Consider the following 16,782-nt stretch of genomic DNA (forward strand, 5'->3'; position numbering starts at 1 on the left):
TTACAAAAATCAAAAACTGAACTCAGCATGGGATGTTACAACTTACCATAGCGTTTAAGGCCAGAAGGGATCACTAGATCATATAGTCTGACCTCCTATATATCACAGGGCACCAACACTACCCACATACTAAACCCAACAAATATAGTTAGAACAAAGTATTACAGCCCGCAGGACACTAGACTATTATGTGTCCAGGGATCAAGGTGCACCACTGCCCAAGGCTCTTGTAATGGCATGGAAATGATTAAGTGAGAAATATCCAGATAATCCTGGCAAGCGACCTGCACCCACATTCTGCAGAAAAAGGCAAAAAAACTCCCAAGGTCAGTGCCAACCTGACCTGAGTTGAAATTCCTTCCTAACCCCCTGTATGACTATCAGACTCTGAGTATGCAAGCAAGAACCAGCCAGCCAAGCACCCGAGACAGAATAAATCATTTCAAGGTCTTCTCACAGTCCTGTTATAAAAACAAACTTTATTCCAATTCTGTACTTTCTGGGTGAGTGATTTTTTATCCTTAAAGTATAGATCCTTATTTATGTCCATTCAAATTTATATGCCAATGTGATTATGGGATTGCCTGTGGCAGTTCAAACAAACAACTCTAAAAGTTAGAATTCCAAAGTTTAGATACATTAGTGATCAGTGTCAACTACATTCAAAGCTGCCTTGCCCAGGTGATACTCAAGCCAAACTTTATATCACACATTAAACCCCAAATATAATATGTCAGTAATAATTTTGAAGCTATTTTAATTTCTCTGGAATTTCACCAGTAGTATAGGCTCTTATGTCACTTTAAGAAGGGCTCAAATAGTGTTAAACTCTTTTGGCTTACAAGCCAAATCGAAGGTTGTCTCAGAAGCTATTGATTCTCTTGATTACAAAATCTGTGCAATTTCCAGGCAGAACTATCTAGAGACATTCAGGGTTTCTTGTCGCTAACCTTCTGTTTAGAAAGTGAATTTCTATTACAAATAAAACAAGGCTTAGTTAGTGTAAGGAGTTTCTCCAGCCTCAGCACTCTCAACTACCTATTGACTAGGGCATTTTTACACTCAAGCTTAAGGTATAGTTTCATACACATGCTAGCTTTGATAGTCCGTAGAAGTGTAGCTGCAGGTTAGGCTACCCATCCCAAGTACAATCCCATCTGGGACCTTACTCAGAGCAGCAAACCCATACCTCCACCTGAATCTACAATTCTATTTTTAGCACACTAGCTCAATCAAAGCTAGCATGCATGTCTGTCTGAGCTGGAAGTTATAACTCCAGCTTGCATGTAGGCTTACTATTAGGGCCATTTCTATACAACAAAGATTAGTCTTCATAAGAATGTATATCATTGTAGAATGGCAGACTCACTGCTGGAGTGCTCATGGATGGGTGTGGTAAAGCCAGCTCTTTCCTCTCTTGTGCCCCCTGCCAACATTCACTTCAGTCCTACAGTGGCCTCCTGTTTCATAACTCAGCCCTCCAGCCAGGTCACACTCTAGTCCCACCCATTCCAGCATAACAAAATCCAACAAATAGTTCAATATTCTTGTAAGAGGTCTTCAGACCTGACTCTGGGCCTTGTAGTTCTCACATCCTTCTCTTGGGGCTCTTGTCATCCTTTCCCCCTTCTCAGGAGCTTCATGCCACCTTACTAGTGGCTGGCAGGAAAACCCAGGTCCACCCTCTACACTAGGTCCCAGTTCTGGGAGCCTGGGACAGGCAGCATAGTCTGCCAGACTCCTTGATACCATCTCCCTGGACTTCCTCCTTTCCTTTAGCCTCTTTACGTTCTCCCTTCTCTTAGGGCCAGGAGTCACAGAATTCCCCCCTGGAATTCCCCCATAAATCCACAACCTAAAATAAGAACTTAAACCCACATCTACCCTCTTCAAGCTTAACTTTTCATGCCGCTCTGTTTCTCAGTTGAATACCTCCCAGAGCTCTCTCCTTGGGAGGCCAGATCCTGCCCTATTATCAGGGCTCACCACCAAAGCTCTGAGAAACATTTAACTTAACATAACCAAGTCATTATGTAAATAATACATGTATAAAAAGCTGTGTTTCTTATTAGTTGGAACTGGCATGAAGGTGAGTTCTCCAGTTCAGCTTCATGGTTACAATGACTGGTTTCTTGAGATAGAAAAGTAAGATCATTAAGGTAATTCACTCAAGGTGTTACGACACCTGAATTTATATTTGCTTTCTGGATTTTGCAGCAGTCTTCCCTACAGAGGACTGCAGATGAATAGAGGTCAGAAGATGTTTGTCAGTGAGAAGACTTTAGTTGTTACCAAGGAGGGGGGAACTCTCAGTGGCCAGGTGATGAGTCTCTCTCCGTTTCTTAAATCCCCATATTTCAGCTTCAGGTGACAAGTTAAAGAAAACAAGTCATTTTATACATTTCTTTTTCTGACTATCATGACTTGGTTTCTTTTCCTGACACAGCTGATATGGGCCAGTCATAAAGCAAGAATACAAATTTTGCCTCTTCTCATCATCCACTGAAAAACTGAGGTATCTTCTTAATGGCTTCTTGAACTTTGTCTCCGGAAAATGTCAGTATCTTTGTATAAAACATCTTGTGCCATACCAATTTGTGTAAGACTTTTTGGGCCCTATGTTGCATACCTGTTGCCACAGCTAGCAACACAAATTACTTTCCATGGGCCCATCTGCAGTGTAGTCTTTTAGACAACTTTGTACAACTCCATGCGCTTTCCACGAGCACTTTTACCTGTCTGCAAAAATGTACAGAGTCTTTGTGTAAAGTTTCTTCAGTGGTTTGGGGGGTCAGGTGGGGTGGGCTATGGCCAAATCTGCCTTAGCCCCACCCCATAGCCACCCCTCCTAGAGTTGGGCACCTGGCCAGCAACTGCCACTGCCGCAGCAGTCTCCCCTTCTTTTGGAACCTGATCCATAGCTGGTGGGGTGCTGGGGGAGCTCACCTGATGCTAGAGGTGGTGATGTCAAAGTGAGTCTCTGCTGAGGTGTGGGGTCAGGGAGTTTATTAGTGCTGGTGCCTCAGGCTCAGGTGGAAGCTGTGGCTGCTGCTGTACAGACCAAGCATTGAGGCTCCTGAGCTTAAAGAGACAGTGCGATGACACACTCACTCAGTTGAGTGCACGCTCTCTCTCTCTCTCACACACACATGCACACACACACACAGAGTCTCATTCACACTCTCGTCCCTTTCCTCTCTCTTTCTCTCTCAAACACACACAGTTTCCCTCACACACTCCCCCAACACACACACGTTCTCTCACACACACACACGTGTTCTATTGTTGTTGTTACTTGATACTTCCTGTCAAAATGCAAAATGTACATATATTCTTTGTCATTTTATTTTTTTCAAAGTTTATTAAGGTTTACAGTACTGTGATAGGTTTTTTGTTGTTATTGTTGTTGTTTTTTACCGGTCTGTGCATTTCATAATTCTATTTCTCTCTTATTCTTAAATTTAATTCTTTGAGTAGTGAGTTCCAAAATGCCTGACTGCCCCAGCTGGAGTAAGTATCATTATTACTTTTATTATTGTATAGTGCTTTGTCATTCATTATTTAAAGTGGTACAAACAAATCAGGACCGGCTCTAGGCACCAGCAAAGCAAGCAAATGCTTGGGGCAGCACATTTCCAGGAGCGGCATTCCAGCTATCCTTTTTTTTCAGGGCAGTTGCGCTCTTGGAGCTGTGCCACTTAGATGGGGTGAGGGTGCCACACCCCCAGCCGCAGTGTGAAGGGGAAACCCCAGCCCTGGGATATTGAGCTGCCAGGGCCCAGCCGCTGCCTGGGGAGGAGAAGGAGAGTCCTGCTGGAGAGAGGGGGCTGCGCCGCCTCATCTGCACACTGGCTGCTGCGCTGCCTTGTGCCACTCCTTGTATTGGGGCTTCTCTGTGTGGCCACGCGGGGGAGAGGGTAAAGCCCCTGCAGGCGCTGGGAGAAGGTGACATCACTCCTTCCGCTGCCAGTGCCACCTGTGAGCTTCAGCCCCACCTGAGCTTGGGGTGGCAAATTTTTTGCTTGGGGCAGCAAAAAACCCAGAACTGGCCCTGAATGAAATAATAGTATCCTTCTAGAATGTAAATGTATCTTGTACTCACCTTAGCAGTGCCGGTTTAAAAAACAAAACAACCCCCCCCCCACTAGCTAAACACAAAACTTTAGGTACTGTGCAGATGAAAGTTGCGTCTTTTCAAATTGTATTTTTAATTATATCTGTAAAATAACTTAAAATTCATAGAAAAATAAAGGAGGTTCCAAGTCTGATACTAATAGTAATGATAGAGTCAAATGTTAGTAAGTCACATACAGTATTGTGATTAGTAAACATAAATGCCAAAATGTTTTTTTTTAATTCCCATTCTTTAATAAAAGAGAAAAAAAACCTTAACCACATATGTTAAAATTAAGTAAATATGTTTTTAGTGGAGTGAAAAACAATTGACTAAAATAAAGTAAGTAATGGTAGTAACACAGAGTGTGTCTGTTAGAGAAAGTAAGCAGCTTTTATTTATTTTTATTTACCTCTGCTAAAGATAGTGTACAAAGTATCAAATCTGAAATTCTGATATTTGTGTTAAGACTCCAAAACTGATACCTTAAGGTTTGGAATTGGAAATCTGCTGTTTATCTCCTGGTTGTTCTATACTTACATATAAACTTAAAATATGGCTTTAATTAATGTGTATGTATGTATGTATGTATGTGTGTGTGTGTGTATATATATGTGTATGTGTGTGTGTATAAAAATTAGCTGACAGGAGCACTGTATCTAATTTCAAAGTTATCTGCAAAAAAACCCTAGCATTTTCAGGTGCTTAAGTAGTTCGTGGAATCACAGTTAAAGTTGCCTCCTCCAGCAAAATCTGAAATGGAGCCCCAGCTTCCTCTCTGCCTGATTCACATCCCCAGAGAGTGGCTTCCTGCCAAGTGCCTGCTGCAGATGCACATGCTCTGGCCCAGGCTGTGGACACTTGGGTTTGCAAACTGGCTGGGGTGCAGGAGTCACATAGACACAGCATCCATCCCCTTTCCTGCCCACTACCTCCTCTAGCTGCTGTTAAGGACAGAGCAGATGTATCCAGAAATGCCTCCTATAGCACATGTGCTCAGTGAAACCTCTCTTGCACTGAAGCACATTGCTCCAGATTGGCCACAATGTGAGTTATTGTATTATGGCTCTGAGTCCCCAAATCTTCCAAATATCTTACTTTGCTATGTGCAAATGGCTAATTTTAAAAAATAATACAGTACATTCTCTGATTTAAAGTAATTAGCTATTAGTATTATTTAACCAGTATTTTTTCCAGAAGTTTGCATTTGTTATTAATATTATTATTTATTGACTTAGATATTTTTCCTATTGATTTTTCTATGAATAAATGTTGCACCAGTGAGCTGCCATCAATGAGGTTTAAAACCAATCTGTCTGTATATATTTGTATTATCCTTTTCAGGATAATGAAGATAAAACACATATTTAAATGTGTATTGTTAAAAAGTACATAAGTATATTTGCCCACAAGATGCATAGTGCAGTTTTCCCAATTTTCTGTCGAGCCCACATCCACTCCCCATTGGGAGGAGACTGGAGCGGCCCTTGCACTTCTTGATGGCTCTGTACTTGTCTAGTAGTTCATCATGCAGCAATATGAAGACATTTGACTAGTTTGTTTCGTCTGTTACAAATGGGATATACAATTAATGAAACAATACAAAAGTGAATATGTTGGTTGGACTTACGTTAAAGGATTTTCCTTTCCTATTGGCTTCTCAACATACCATTTGAATTTGTGAGCTTGTTTAATATAAAACAAATAATTTGTTATATGTACATTTGTTAAAGGTTAGTGTCATAAACAGATAGCTAAGGGTTAATGTCTCTTTCACCTATAAAAGGGTTAACAAACAGTGACCTGAAACACCTGACCAGAGGACCAATCAGGAGACAAAATATTTTTAAATCTGGGTGGAGAGAAGTTTTGGGTGTGAGTTCTTTGTTCTTTGTCTTGGTTCGGTGACCCTCTCGGCTCTGAGAGTGATCTTTGTATTTCCAGGCTTTCTAATCTTCTGTTTCCAAGTTGTAAGTACAAGGATAGTAAGACAATAGGTTTATATTGTTTTTTTGTATTTACATGTGTGTAGTTGCTGGAATGTGTTAAATTGTGTTCTTTTTGGATAAGGCTGTTTATTCATTTTTTCTTTAAAGCAATTGACCCTGTATATTGTCACCTTGATACAGAGACCATTTTATGTCTTTTTCTTTCTTTTTATATAAAGCTTTCTTTTTAAGACCTGTGGATTTTTTTTTAGTGGGGGCTCAAGGGGATTGAGTCTGCAGCTCACCAGGGAATTGGTGGGAGGAAAAAGACAGGGGGGGAAGAGAATCTCTTTGTGTTAGATTTACTAAGCCTGAATTTGCATAACCTCTGGGTGAGGGGAGAGAAATATTTGATTTCTCGGTGTGGTGTTTCAAGGACTTGAAGCAGGGAATCTCCTAGAGTACCCAGGGCAGGGAAATCTGGGAGGAGGTAAAGAGGGTGAAATCCCTTTGTTTAGATTCATGGAGCTTGAATCTGTATATCTCTCCAGGAACCCAGGGAGGGAACACCTGGAGGGGAGGAGGGGGAAGGGAAATGGTTTATTCCCCTTTGTTGTGAGACTCAAGGAATCTGAGTCTTGGGGTCCCCCAGGGAAGGTTTTGGGGAGACCAGAGTGAGCCAGACAGTGGAATTATGGCTGGTGGCAGCGATATCAGATCCAAGCTGGAAATTAAGTTTGGAGGTTTCATGCTAGCTTCTCATGTTCTGAACTCTAAGGTTCAGATCTGAGTAGGACAGTTATGACATGGTGGGAGCAGTGGGATAAGATAAGAATCCAGAAGCCAGTAGGAATATTATTTTCTTTTTCTCTGCTAGGGCTTTTATGCAGAGAGAAAGTGTGGTTTTAAAAAGAGCCAGAGAGATTTTTTTTTCTGTTCTTTGGTTGCAGTTTGGCTTGCATATTAAGCAAGGAACTATTAAGGTTGACGAGGGTTTTTTTTGTTAAACTATAGCACTCCGATTGAGAGTCAAGTACCCAGCACAACACACATGCAAATAAAGTGGTTTTTCTGGTTTACTTTACATTTAAAAGATTAGCTAGAGGAAGAAAAAAAAAAGGCACTGTTGCGAGGCAGACCCCAGGAGACAACAAAGAGCCAGCAGTTCAAACAATAAAAACCAGAGGGCACCCCAACACAAGAAAACAGGAACCATGACTTCCAAGGCAAAAATGAAGGCAGAGGGACAAATCAAAGAAGCAGACCCCAGGTGACAAATGGAAAAAAGAGAAAAAGAGGTAGAACTGAAAAAAAAGAAAGAAAACATCAAACAGGCAGCCCATAAAAGAGAACAAGAAGCAAAAAATGCAGCCCACCACAAAAAACTAGAAGAAGAGGTGGCCCACCGCCGAGAAATGGAAATGGAAAAACAACAAAAAGAAAGTGAAGAGAGGGAAAAACAGAGAAAGCATAAACTGGAGTTAGTGCAGGCTGGGCAGCATGCTCCAGCCAATCCTAATAACCCTTCGCCAATTATGGTTCCACAGCACAAGAAATTTCCCACCTACAAGGCAGGTGATGACCCTGAGGCCTTCTTAGAAAATTTTGAAAGAGCCTGTCTTGGGTACAGCATCCCTGAAGACCAGTACATGGTAGAGCTGAGGTCACAGCTCAGTGGACCCTTAGCAGAGGTGGTGGCTGAAATGCCAAAGGACAGAATGGACGATTCAAACCAAGGCCAGATTCAGAATGGGGATAACCCTGGATCATGCCCGTCGGCATTTCAGAACCCAAAAGTGGAAACCAGATGTGTCATTTCCCAGACACGCCTACTACGTTGGAAAAAATTATAAGGCCTGGATATCAGGAAACTATGTTAAATCCTTGGACGAACTGCACCTCCTCATACAAATGGAGCAGTTCTTGGATGGTGTTCCTGAGGACATAACACAGTACATACAAAATGGAAAACCCAAAAATCTCACCGAGGCGGGGGAAATTAGAGCCAAATAAATGGAAGTGGCAGAAAGCAAGAAAGCTACTGTCAAGGGTAATGAATACCCCAGTGGGCACACCGACAATAAATCCTACAACCGAGGGCAACCCAAGACCCCTCCTACAACCCAAGGAAAGCCACAGACACCCTATTCTTCCACCTCACCAATCTCCAGTAACTCACCTCGACCCAATGACCAGTCAGCTGGAAGATGCTTTAAGTGTAATGAACTGGGACATATAAAGGCCAACTGCCCAAAAAACCCCAGCCGGATGCAAGTCATTACACCACCATAACCCAAAAGATCCCCAGGCCCAGATGCCTCTTAAATACCATTGGAGCGAAGGGAAAATTTGAGAGTGGGCGGAAAGAAGGTTACTGTGTGGAGAGACACGGAGGCACAAGAGTCAGCTATCCACCAATCCTTCGTCGACCCCAAATTCATCAACCCAGAGGCCCAAGTGACAATTTACCCCTTAATGTCACAAGCTGTAGACTTGCCTACAGCTCAACTGCCTGTCCAGTACAAAGGCTGGTTAGGAAGGTGCACTTTTGCAGTCTATGACAATTATTCCATCCCCATGCTACTGGGGGAAGATTTGGCCAACCAGGTGAAGCGGGCCAAGAGAGTGGGAATGGTTACTTGTAGCCAAACCAGGCAAGCTTCCAGATCTATTCCTGTTCCTGAGCCATCCACAGGAATCCCGTCTGTGCTACCAGAGACCCAGACAGAGGTAGTGGACCCGGATTCCCTGCCAACAACGGAAACAGCCACAGCACCTCCAGTCCCAGGCCCGGAACTGGAACAGCCCCCAAAACCAGCACCAGCACCAGCAATCGCAACCACATCTTCAACCTCACCGCCAGAAGGCACCAGCGAGCCAGAACTGGCAGAAGCAACAGACAACCATACCGACGAGGCTCAGCCAGAGCCTGAAAATACCCCCAGGTGCACCACCAGAGAGCGGTTCACCAGCAACGGAAACAACCCCATCACTTACATCGCTTCCAGAGGGACCAAGCCCAAGTCCACAGTCTGAGGAAGAACTGGTGTCCCCAGTCTCAAGGGAACAGTTCCAGACTGAGCAGGAAGCAGATGACAGCCTTCAAAAAGCTTGGGCGGCAGCATAGAGCACCCCACCGCCTCTCAGCTCTTCTAATTGATCCCGGTTTATTATAAAACAAGAACTTTTATACAAGGAGACTCTTTCTGGTGGACACCAGGAAGACTGGCATCCACAAAAACAGTTGGTGGTTCCAACTAAGTACAGGAAAAAGCTCTTAAGCTTAGCCCATAATTATCCCAGTGGCCATGCTGGGGTGAACAGAACCAAGGACCGGTTGGGGAAGTCCTTCCACTGGGAGGGGATGGGAAAGAACGTTGCCAAGTATGTCCGGTCTTGTGAGGTATGCCAAAGAGTGGGAAAACCCCAAGACCAGGTCAAGGCCCCTCTCCAGCCACTCCCCATAATTAAGGTCCCATTTCAGCGAGTAGCTGTGGATATTCTGGGTCCTTTCCCAAAAAAAACACCCAAAGGACAGTTATGACAGTTAGTTATCTCATTGATCATATTTCTATTTAAAATAGATACCATGGTCTAAACTGTCTGCAATACTCTTTGAGGTCAGGTTGCTTTGGCAATGAAACTTCTTCATACTACAAGGTGTCTGTTATAGAGTGCTTTAGATACTGACAATTTTGTATATAGTTTTTTAAATCTTAATTGCCACCTTTTAGATTTCTAGTATTCCTTGTAATACCGTATCAAATATTATAGCTTGATTTATTGTATGTCGATTATTAACTTACAGGCTGAAACTTATAAAAAAGACAATAAAAGAAGGAGTAATTTCACATTTTAGCAGGAGTTTGTGGCTTCTAGATAATTAGCTGTTGTTACTCAACTGCTATTTCCTCTGTGTGAAACACAGAAGTAGTATCTTCTGTTTGACATATTCTTTAAAGCTAAGGCCTAAATTAGGATGTATATAACAACATTAGTAATAAATTCTATATTTTATGTGTTGTCACTAATAAAGACATTAGATTTCAAAAAGAAAAAAGAATGAATGAACATAAAAAGAAAAGAGAAAATCAAAAGGAAGGAAGACAGAATAAGTTGAAACAGATATTTATTGTATTTATTATTAAAAATGTATTTAATTTCTTTTATTTAAATTAAAATATCAAATTTTAATGGTACATAGTGATACATAACAATTGATAGGTTTCAGAGTAGCAGCCATGTTAGTCTGTATCTGCAAAAAGAACAAGAGTACTTGGGGTGCCTTAGAGACTAACAAATTTATTTGAGCATAAGCTTTCGTGGGCCACGAAAGCTCATGCTCAAATAAATTTGTTAGTCTCTAAGGTGCCACAAGTACTCCTGTTCTTTTTATAAGAATTGATGTTACTGATATATTTGTTTGAACAATACACAAAATTCAGCCATAATTCCTCTCAGCTTGCAGTCACTGTTTGTTCTCCTGTATACACAAACAAGTCTGGTAAGATAAGGTGGGTTATGATTGCATCTGAAGTGTTATTCAGAGGTATTGATGGGCCTACTTGTGCCAACCATTCTATTTCTATACTTGTGGGGAGTTACTTCAGGAGGAGGGACCTGGTGAATTCCTTTTATGTGTGAGTGAAGAAAGTGAGGGAAATTCTGTGCTTCAAAGTCCAGCGGCGGTTGGCAAAGTTGTGTTTAGTTTAGTTCACGTATGTTGCTGCCTACTTCTGGAGATGCCTGGTTCCTGATATACAGGCTACACTGTACATGATACCCAGCTGCCTATAGCTCTAAGGGGCCATAACACCTGCCAAGGATTGCCAGAGCATAAAGATGCCCTGGGCACATTCCTTTTCCTCTGCAAATTCCTCCCCCCCAAGCTACTCTACATTTAGCGCTATCACTACTGCCCTCCCCATTCATTTGCCCACTGGACATCTATTTTTAAATTTGTTCTTGCTTGCACTCATCACTATGGTATATGAGAGTTCTATGGCTCTGGACTGTCTACTGACAAGGCTCTGCATCTGGTTCCCTACAGTCTAACTTTGGTGTCTGCCTCATCAAGAACAGCTTAAGCAGCATGGGACAGAGTGAGATGCTATTCTTGGGCAAAGCTTGTTGAAGGCTTAGAGATTGCAGAGGACTATTATACTCTCTTTTTGGCCTGGCCTGCCCAGAGGATGAGTTTCTGCATGGTGGAACAGCAGCAGCAGCAGCTTCCTTCTGGCCTTCGTAGTCAGTCCCAAGTAGAATATGTTGCTGTACTCCACTTTGGAGGTGATAAATGAATGGATTACTGAGGGTCAGCCTTTGAGAAGAAAGGATGATGTTTCCTTGCTAGTCAAAGATGGAAGAAGGTTTTTTTTGGTCACTGTTACTGTTTTGGTGATCAGGAGCGGCACCAGCGTTTTTGGCGCCCTAGGCGGGGGTCCTTCTGCGCTCCCAGTCATTGGCAGCAATTCTGTGGTGGTGGTGGGGGGTCCTTCTGCGTTCCCGGTCTTCAGGGCACTTCAATGGTGGGTCCCGGAGGGAATGAAGGACGCGCCGCAGAATTGCCGACGACGACCCAGAGTGTGGAAGGACCCCCCCGCTGCCTAATTGCTGCCAAGGGTGGCAAAATGCCGCCCTCCCAAATCCTGGAGCCCTAGGCGACCGCCTAGGTTGCTTAAATGGAAGCGCCAGCCCTGATCAGGATGATAATGAATCTAGCAGGACCCTGAGCTTAGACATTTTGGGCCTATGCTTTCAACTAAGGGGGATAGTTACCAGCTGTCCTGAGTGCTTTTTCCTTCATTCATGTTCCAACTTCTTTTATGTACTGGGATTGCTGAGAGATAGTAGGCTGTGTGCTGAATGAGAATGACACTGAGTTGTCACTTATAGATTTGGTTCCCTAATCAATATATCCCTTATTGCTTTTACACTGATGTGACAGAACTGATCCCTGCAGTAATATCTCATGGAGGAGGAGCAGTTGCCCTTCATGACCCTTTAGAATTTGCACAGTTATAGGGAGGCTCTTTCATGTCAAGAAACTATTTGGTTTGTTCATGAAGAGTTTGAACTATCACATATTTCAAGCTTGGTTTTGGAAGGCCCAAGTAGGAGAGAATAGGAAGAATGTGTGGGGCTAGTCTGAAGTAAGGGGGAATAGGGGAAGTGTGGAGCATGCTGTGCTCTGGGTCAGGATGGGGCTCTCAGTGAAAGCGTAAAACGTACATCACGTGCAGGGGAAGAAGGAGCAGAGTTCATATAGTGCTAGTCTGCAATTTAGGAGCCCAAGGAAAATATCTACAAGTTCTGTTGAAAGCAGAGAAGCCAGGAAAAGACTCGCATCGTAAATACAGGGCTGGGTTAAAGCAGGGACGCAGATGGAGTACCTGCAGCCTTAGCCTAAATCATAGGAGTCTGGTCAGCGTGTGTGGTCAGGGGAGACTGGGCAGTGTGTCCTACAAAGTGATGGAGAGTGCCTGGCAAGGTTGGGGAGCGCCAGGACAGGGTGTTGACCTGTAGTGGGGGAGCCAGGTAACAGCCTATGGCACTGGTTTGCAGTGAGAACGCTTAGGCACAGCAAGATAAAGTGCAGGTGGACCCTGCACAAGGTAGGCCAGAGGGCAGGGTACCAGCTGAGGAGACTGACAAGATGCATGGCCATTAATTGAGGTAAAGAGAGCTGAGAAAGATCAGAGGGGAAACATCATCCCAGTAGCAATTCTGGCAAACATGTGGCAGGAGGATAAGTCAGGGGACGCCAGGGGTGTGGGTGGCTCAGGTCCATGGACTCCACAGCTGGTGGTGCTTAGTGTGAGACAGCACGAGCATCTTCCAGGAGTGGAGTGGCTTGGACTCCGCCTAACTGACACCCAACTCCCCCCCCCCCCCTCCTTAAAGCTAGCAGCAGCATCCGCCCTTCTCCTCCAGCCCTGTGCATCCAGCCTGCCTGTGCACACAGTCTACTAGCTGTAATCCCGAGCCCTCTTCCCCTCCTACCGCCCGGGAGGATGGGATGCAAGAGGCAGGAGGGCAGCCCCAAACCTTCCTAGAGCTGGGCAAACAAAGGGAGCAGCAGCAGCCAGGCTGGGGTGGATGCAAGCAACCATGAAAGGCTGGGTCCCCGCCTCCTCTGCTGCTGCCGCCGCCGCCGGAGAGCTGCTGGCTGCTGCCGATGAGCAGAGGACTACACTGTGAAGGGAGGAGGCGGAGAGGCGTGATTGGCTTTGCTTTGCCAAGGTAGAAGGTGTAAGGGAAAAGGCAGAAATAAAAATGTCTTCTTCGGTGGGGCCCCGCGGCCCTCGCCCACCCACGGTGCCTCCCCCGATGCAGGAGCTGCCCGACCTGAGCCACCTGACAGAGGAGGAGAGGAACATCATTATGGCAGTGATGGACCGGCAGAAAGAAGAGGAAGAGAAGGAAGAGGCCATGCTCAAGTAAGCAGCCGCCTGTCATTCATTCATTCATTCTGGGCGGGGGGGTCGGTCCTGGCGGTGGGAGCGGACCAGGCAGCGGCTCTGGGAACTGTGCGGAGCTCCGCTCGGCCGCACTGACCGAGGCCCGCGGGGTCCCGTCCCAGAGACTGGCCGCGGGTCATGCCCTGCAGAACCCCCACCCGCTTCCCCTCACGGCCCTGAACTTCCTTCTCTCCCACCCGTGGAAACCGCCTCCCTTCCCTGCGGGAGACGTCTACCAGAGGAGACCCACACCCAGGAGAGGCGAGGGGGGTCTCGCTCCCCCCCACGCAGGGGAAGAAGACACCCCCCCTCCGCTGGGGTGTGTTAGAAGAGAGGAGATCTTCCCATTGGAAAACCCACCACATTTTGGGAACGATTCCTCTGGGGGCCTTAAAACCCCGCCCGTTACAGGAGGGGTAATGGGTGGGATTTCCCTAGGACAGAGCCTTCAAAAAACACCATGCTGCCCCCACCTGGCTAAATGTAAACCCAATCCTGCCACTTGGGGATCAGGCAGCAACCTGTCTCTTCCTCTGCTATTTCCACTCCCTCCAGGGTTTCTCCAGCTGGGCTATCTTCCTATCTGCCTGGTGGTTGTTGTACTGTGGGCAAAGATGGGAGGCATGTTGCTGTGGAGGGGCGTTTTGCTGTGGAAAGCACAGTGTGTTTATAATTATCTATACTGCTCCTTACAGAGGGCAAGGTGTATGCTTGTGTTGGTGGGCTAGGGAGAGAATGGGTAGGTGTTTACCCATTGATTACATAGGAAAAGATGGGGGCTCAGAGCATTGATGGATGCCGTATTTGGAAACTAGTCTCTCTCCTGTGTCTCTTGAACCTTTTATCTCTTTCCCTCCTTTCTTCCTTGCAAAACAACACCTATGCGACCTCACTTTCTATCCTTCTCCATTAGGAGCAGGCTTCAAATGTAATGTTACTAAATTGCCTCCTAAGAGTGATGAGACTAAACAGATTGAGACTGTGGCATGAGGAAGAGAATCACATTTTCTCTTCCTGTAACCACCTTCCAGGCCTATTCACTTTTGGATGGAAATGGCAGAATAGGTAACTGACTACATGCAAAGCTCTTAATGTGATCCAGAACCTTTCTATCCTGTAAGGTGTGTCCTCGTCTCACTGTATCCCATTCAATTGTGTGTATTTGGAGGGTAGGGCTGGTGGCTTGCACTTAAGGTGTGACATGCTGTGTGTGGTGTTTTCTTTTGGCTGCATTGGAAATAACCAGTTTTAAGGTGTGGATTCCAGTTTTTATACTTTCCCCTGTAGCCAACAGTATAATCTATAATGGATGAAAATATTGAATCCCTGCAGTCTCTTAACTTGTGTGTCATTTATTGCAAGTGATTTGAAGCTGAGGGCAGTGTCTGATTGTGCTGTTCTCTCTGTCCTTTCAGATCAGTGCTGGGATTTGCATTTCTGCGGTGGCTGCTGCTGGTAACTGCAGAAATGTACACTGAGGCCCACTAGCTAGTAATGCTTATTGCCTGGGACCAAGACTAGGGATGGGGGTGTGGCACTGAGAACTGAGTTTGGATGAAGAGTTTGGTTCACTGCTGTTGCGGCTGTAATACTTGGGGTGTGATCAAGACTTTATTGGGGTTGGAAGAAGAGCAGGATTGTGAAACTGCACTCTACTAGCCAATGCGGGGATAAAACATTCAGGGTCACTTATGGTCTCTATACATAATAAGAGAATTGAAAGGAACTTCTGGCCAAATGCTACAGACTACATCTCCGCTTCCCCTATTCTCTATCCTTTACCCCTCCACCCATTGCTACTTCCATATAAATATTTAGCCTTTATTCTGTGGAAAATATCATTATAAGTCCCAAGTCCACTGCAAGAGCAAACTTTTGTCAGGAGCGAAGCTAATTTTCAGTACTATAATTGTTAATGCGGAGTAAGGGATTTCTTCTCTGCTTCTTTCATATTAGCATCAGTGAAGCCTGGAACATTGTTTAAAATGTTTTCCACAAGGGTGCTGGGAATCTTCAAAGCTTTTGCTAAAAGACTTGGGGCACTGTTCAAAGTTAATTTTTTAGCACAGGTTAAAAATTGCCCTTTAGATTCTGCTTGAAAATTGGATCTTTCTACATTGCTTTAGACATGTATTCAAAGGGTTTGTGATGCCAAAAAAAAATTCTTGTAATTTGGTCCACTTAACAATTCTTATTCAAAGGCATCTGAATAACAGGAAAGGCTCTGCATCAGGCTGTGAAAAATGTGATTTTTAGATACTTGGAAACTCAGCCTGTAGTCATGGAATGAAGGGGAAAGCTTATAAACTTTGCTTTCTAGTTATATCATTGGTTCATGGGAATTAGGTCAGAGTCAGTAGTTTCCATCTAGTTGTGATTTTGCATGTGGCACAGAACCATTATATCTTCTAGAATCACCGTCCTTTTTGTATATGGCCAGCACTACACTTTTTTTTTCTGGGGTAAGAATTATACATGCCCTTCTTTATAGATAGGATAACAATCTGAACAAGCATCTCCTGCCCTAATTCTGCAGAGAGGGTGTATGCATTATACATATATGATGGTGCTGTCCATGTAATAAATTCCACAGCCATATTATACATTGTGAGTCTTAGACCATGTTACCTGCCCTCTGCCTGTTAATTTGTCTGCAGCTGGATTGGTTCTGACATTCCAAATGTCTGAGCAGCTTCAAACAGCTATCAGTTTTCTTTTTAAAACAATCTGATAAGGAAATGTTTCCTTCCACAGCACCCACATCCGAAATGTGGAACTTCCTCTCAAAGTAATGCTGATCTGAGATGCCAAATGGACAGTATTCATTCCTAGACCAGTGACAGGTTTACTGCCCAATATCTCTGGATGGAAGATGGATGCACAAGAGGGCAGAATTAAGGTTGCAGAGGCAAATGTAAATCTGGCATTTCTTAATTTTTAAGTGCTTGACTTTACAACCTAAATAATATTTTAAATATAGTTTTATTGTAGGTAGTACACATGCAAGCTTTATGAGAAGTGGGACTCAGAGCTGAACACACTGGAATTTTGTAAAGTCTGGAATGCAAAATTAGATCCAGATTCCGCTGCTGGCTCTAATCTGTAATGGAGAGCTGAAATTTTGAAAGCTATATCTCTGTACCTCCCTCCCCCCCGCACTTTACACATGCTTTTACACAGGATAAAAATAACTCCCACTGTAGTTATACTATTCAGGAAGTCTGACTAGATGATCACAGTAATCCTTTCTGGCCTTAATCTATGAATCTATAAATTAATG

The 16,782-nt window shown here is 44.2% G+C and overlaps 1 protein-coding gene across 50 annotated transcripts in view; it reads left to right on the forward strand.

Annotated features, from left to right (window-relative positions):
* The first annotated feature begins 12,964 nt into the window (after window positions 1–12,964).
* RIMS1 (regulating synaptic membrane exocytosis 1) overlaps window positions 12,965–16,782 on the forward strand; it is a 527,235-nt gene continuing 523,417 nt past the window's right edge. For all 50 annotated transcript variants that reach the window (XM_030555702.1, XM_030555709.1, XM_030555712.1 and 47 more), the window contains exon 1: window positions 12,965–13,481. In XM_030555702.1, coding sequence (XP_030411562.1) covers window positions 13,318–13,481 — 164 coding nt within the window. In that variant the 5' untranslated portion in view covers window positions 12,965–13,317. The remainder of the gene's footprint in view (window positions 13,482–16,782) is intronic.

This window comes from Gopherus evgoodei, chromosome 3 (genome assembly GCF_007399415.2).
Source record: "Gopherus evgoodei ecotype Sinaloan lineage chromosome 3, rGopEvg1_v1.p, whole genome shotgun sequence".
Lineage (NCBI taxonomy): Eukaryota > Metazoa > Chordata > Testudines > Testudinidae > Gopherus > Gopherus evgoodei.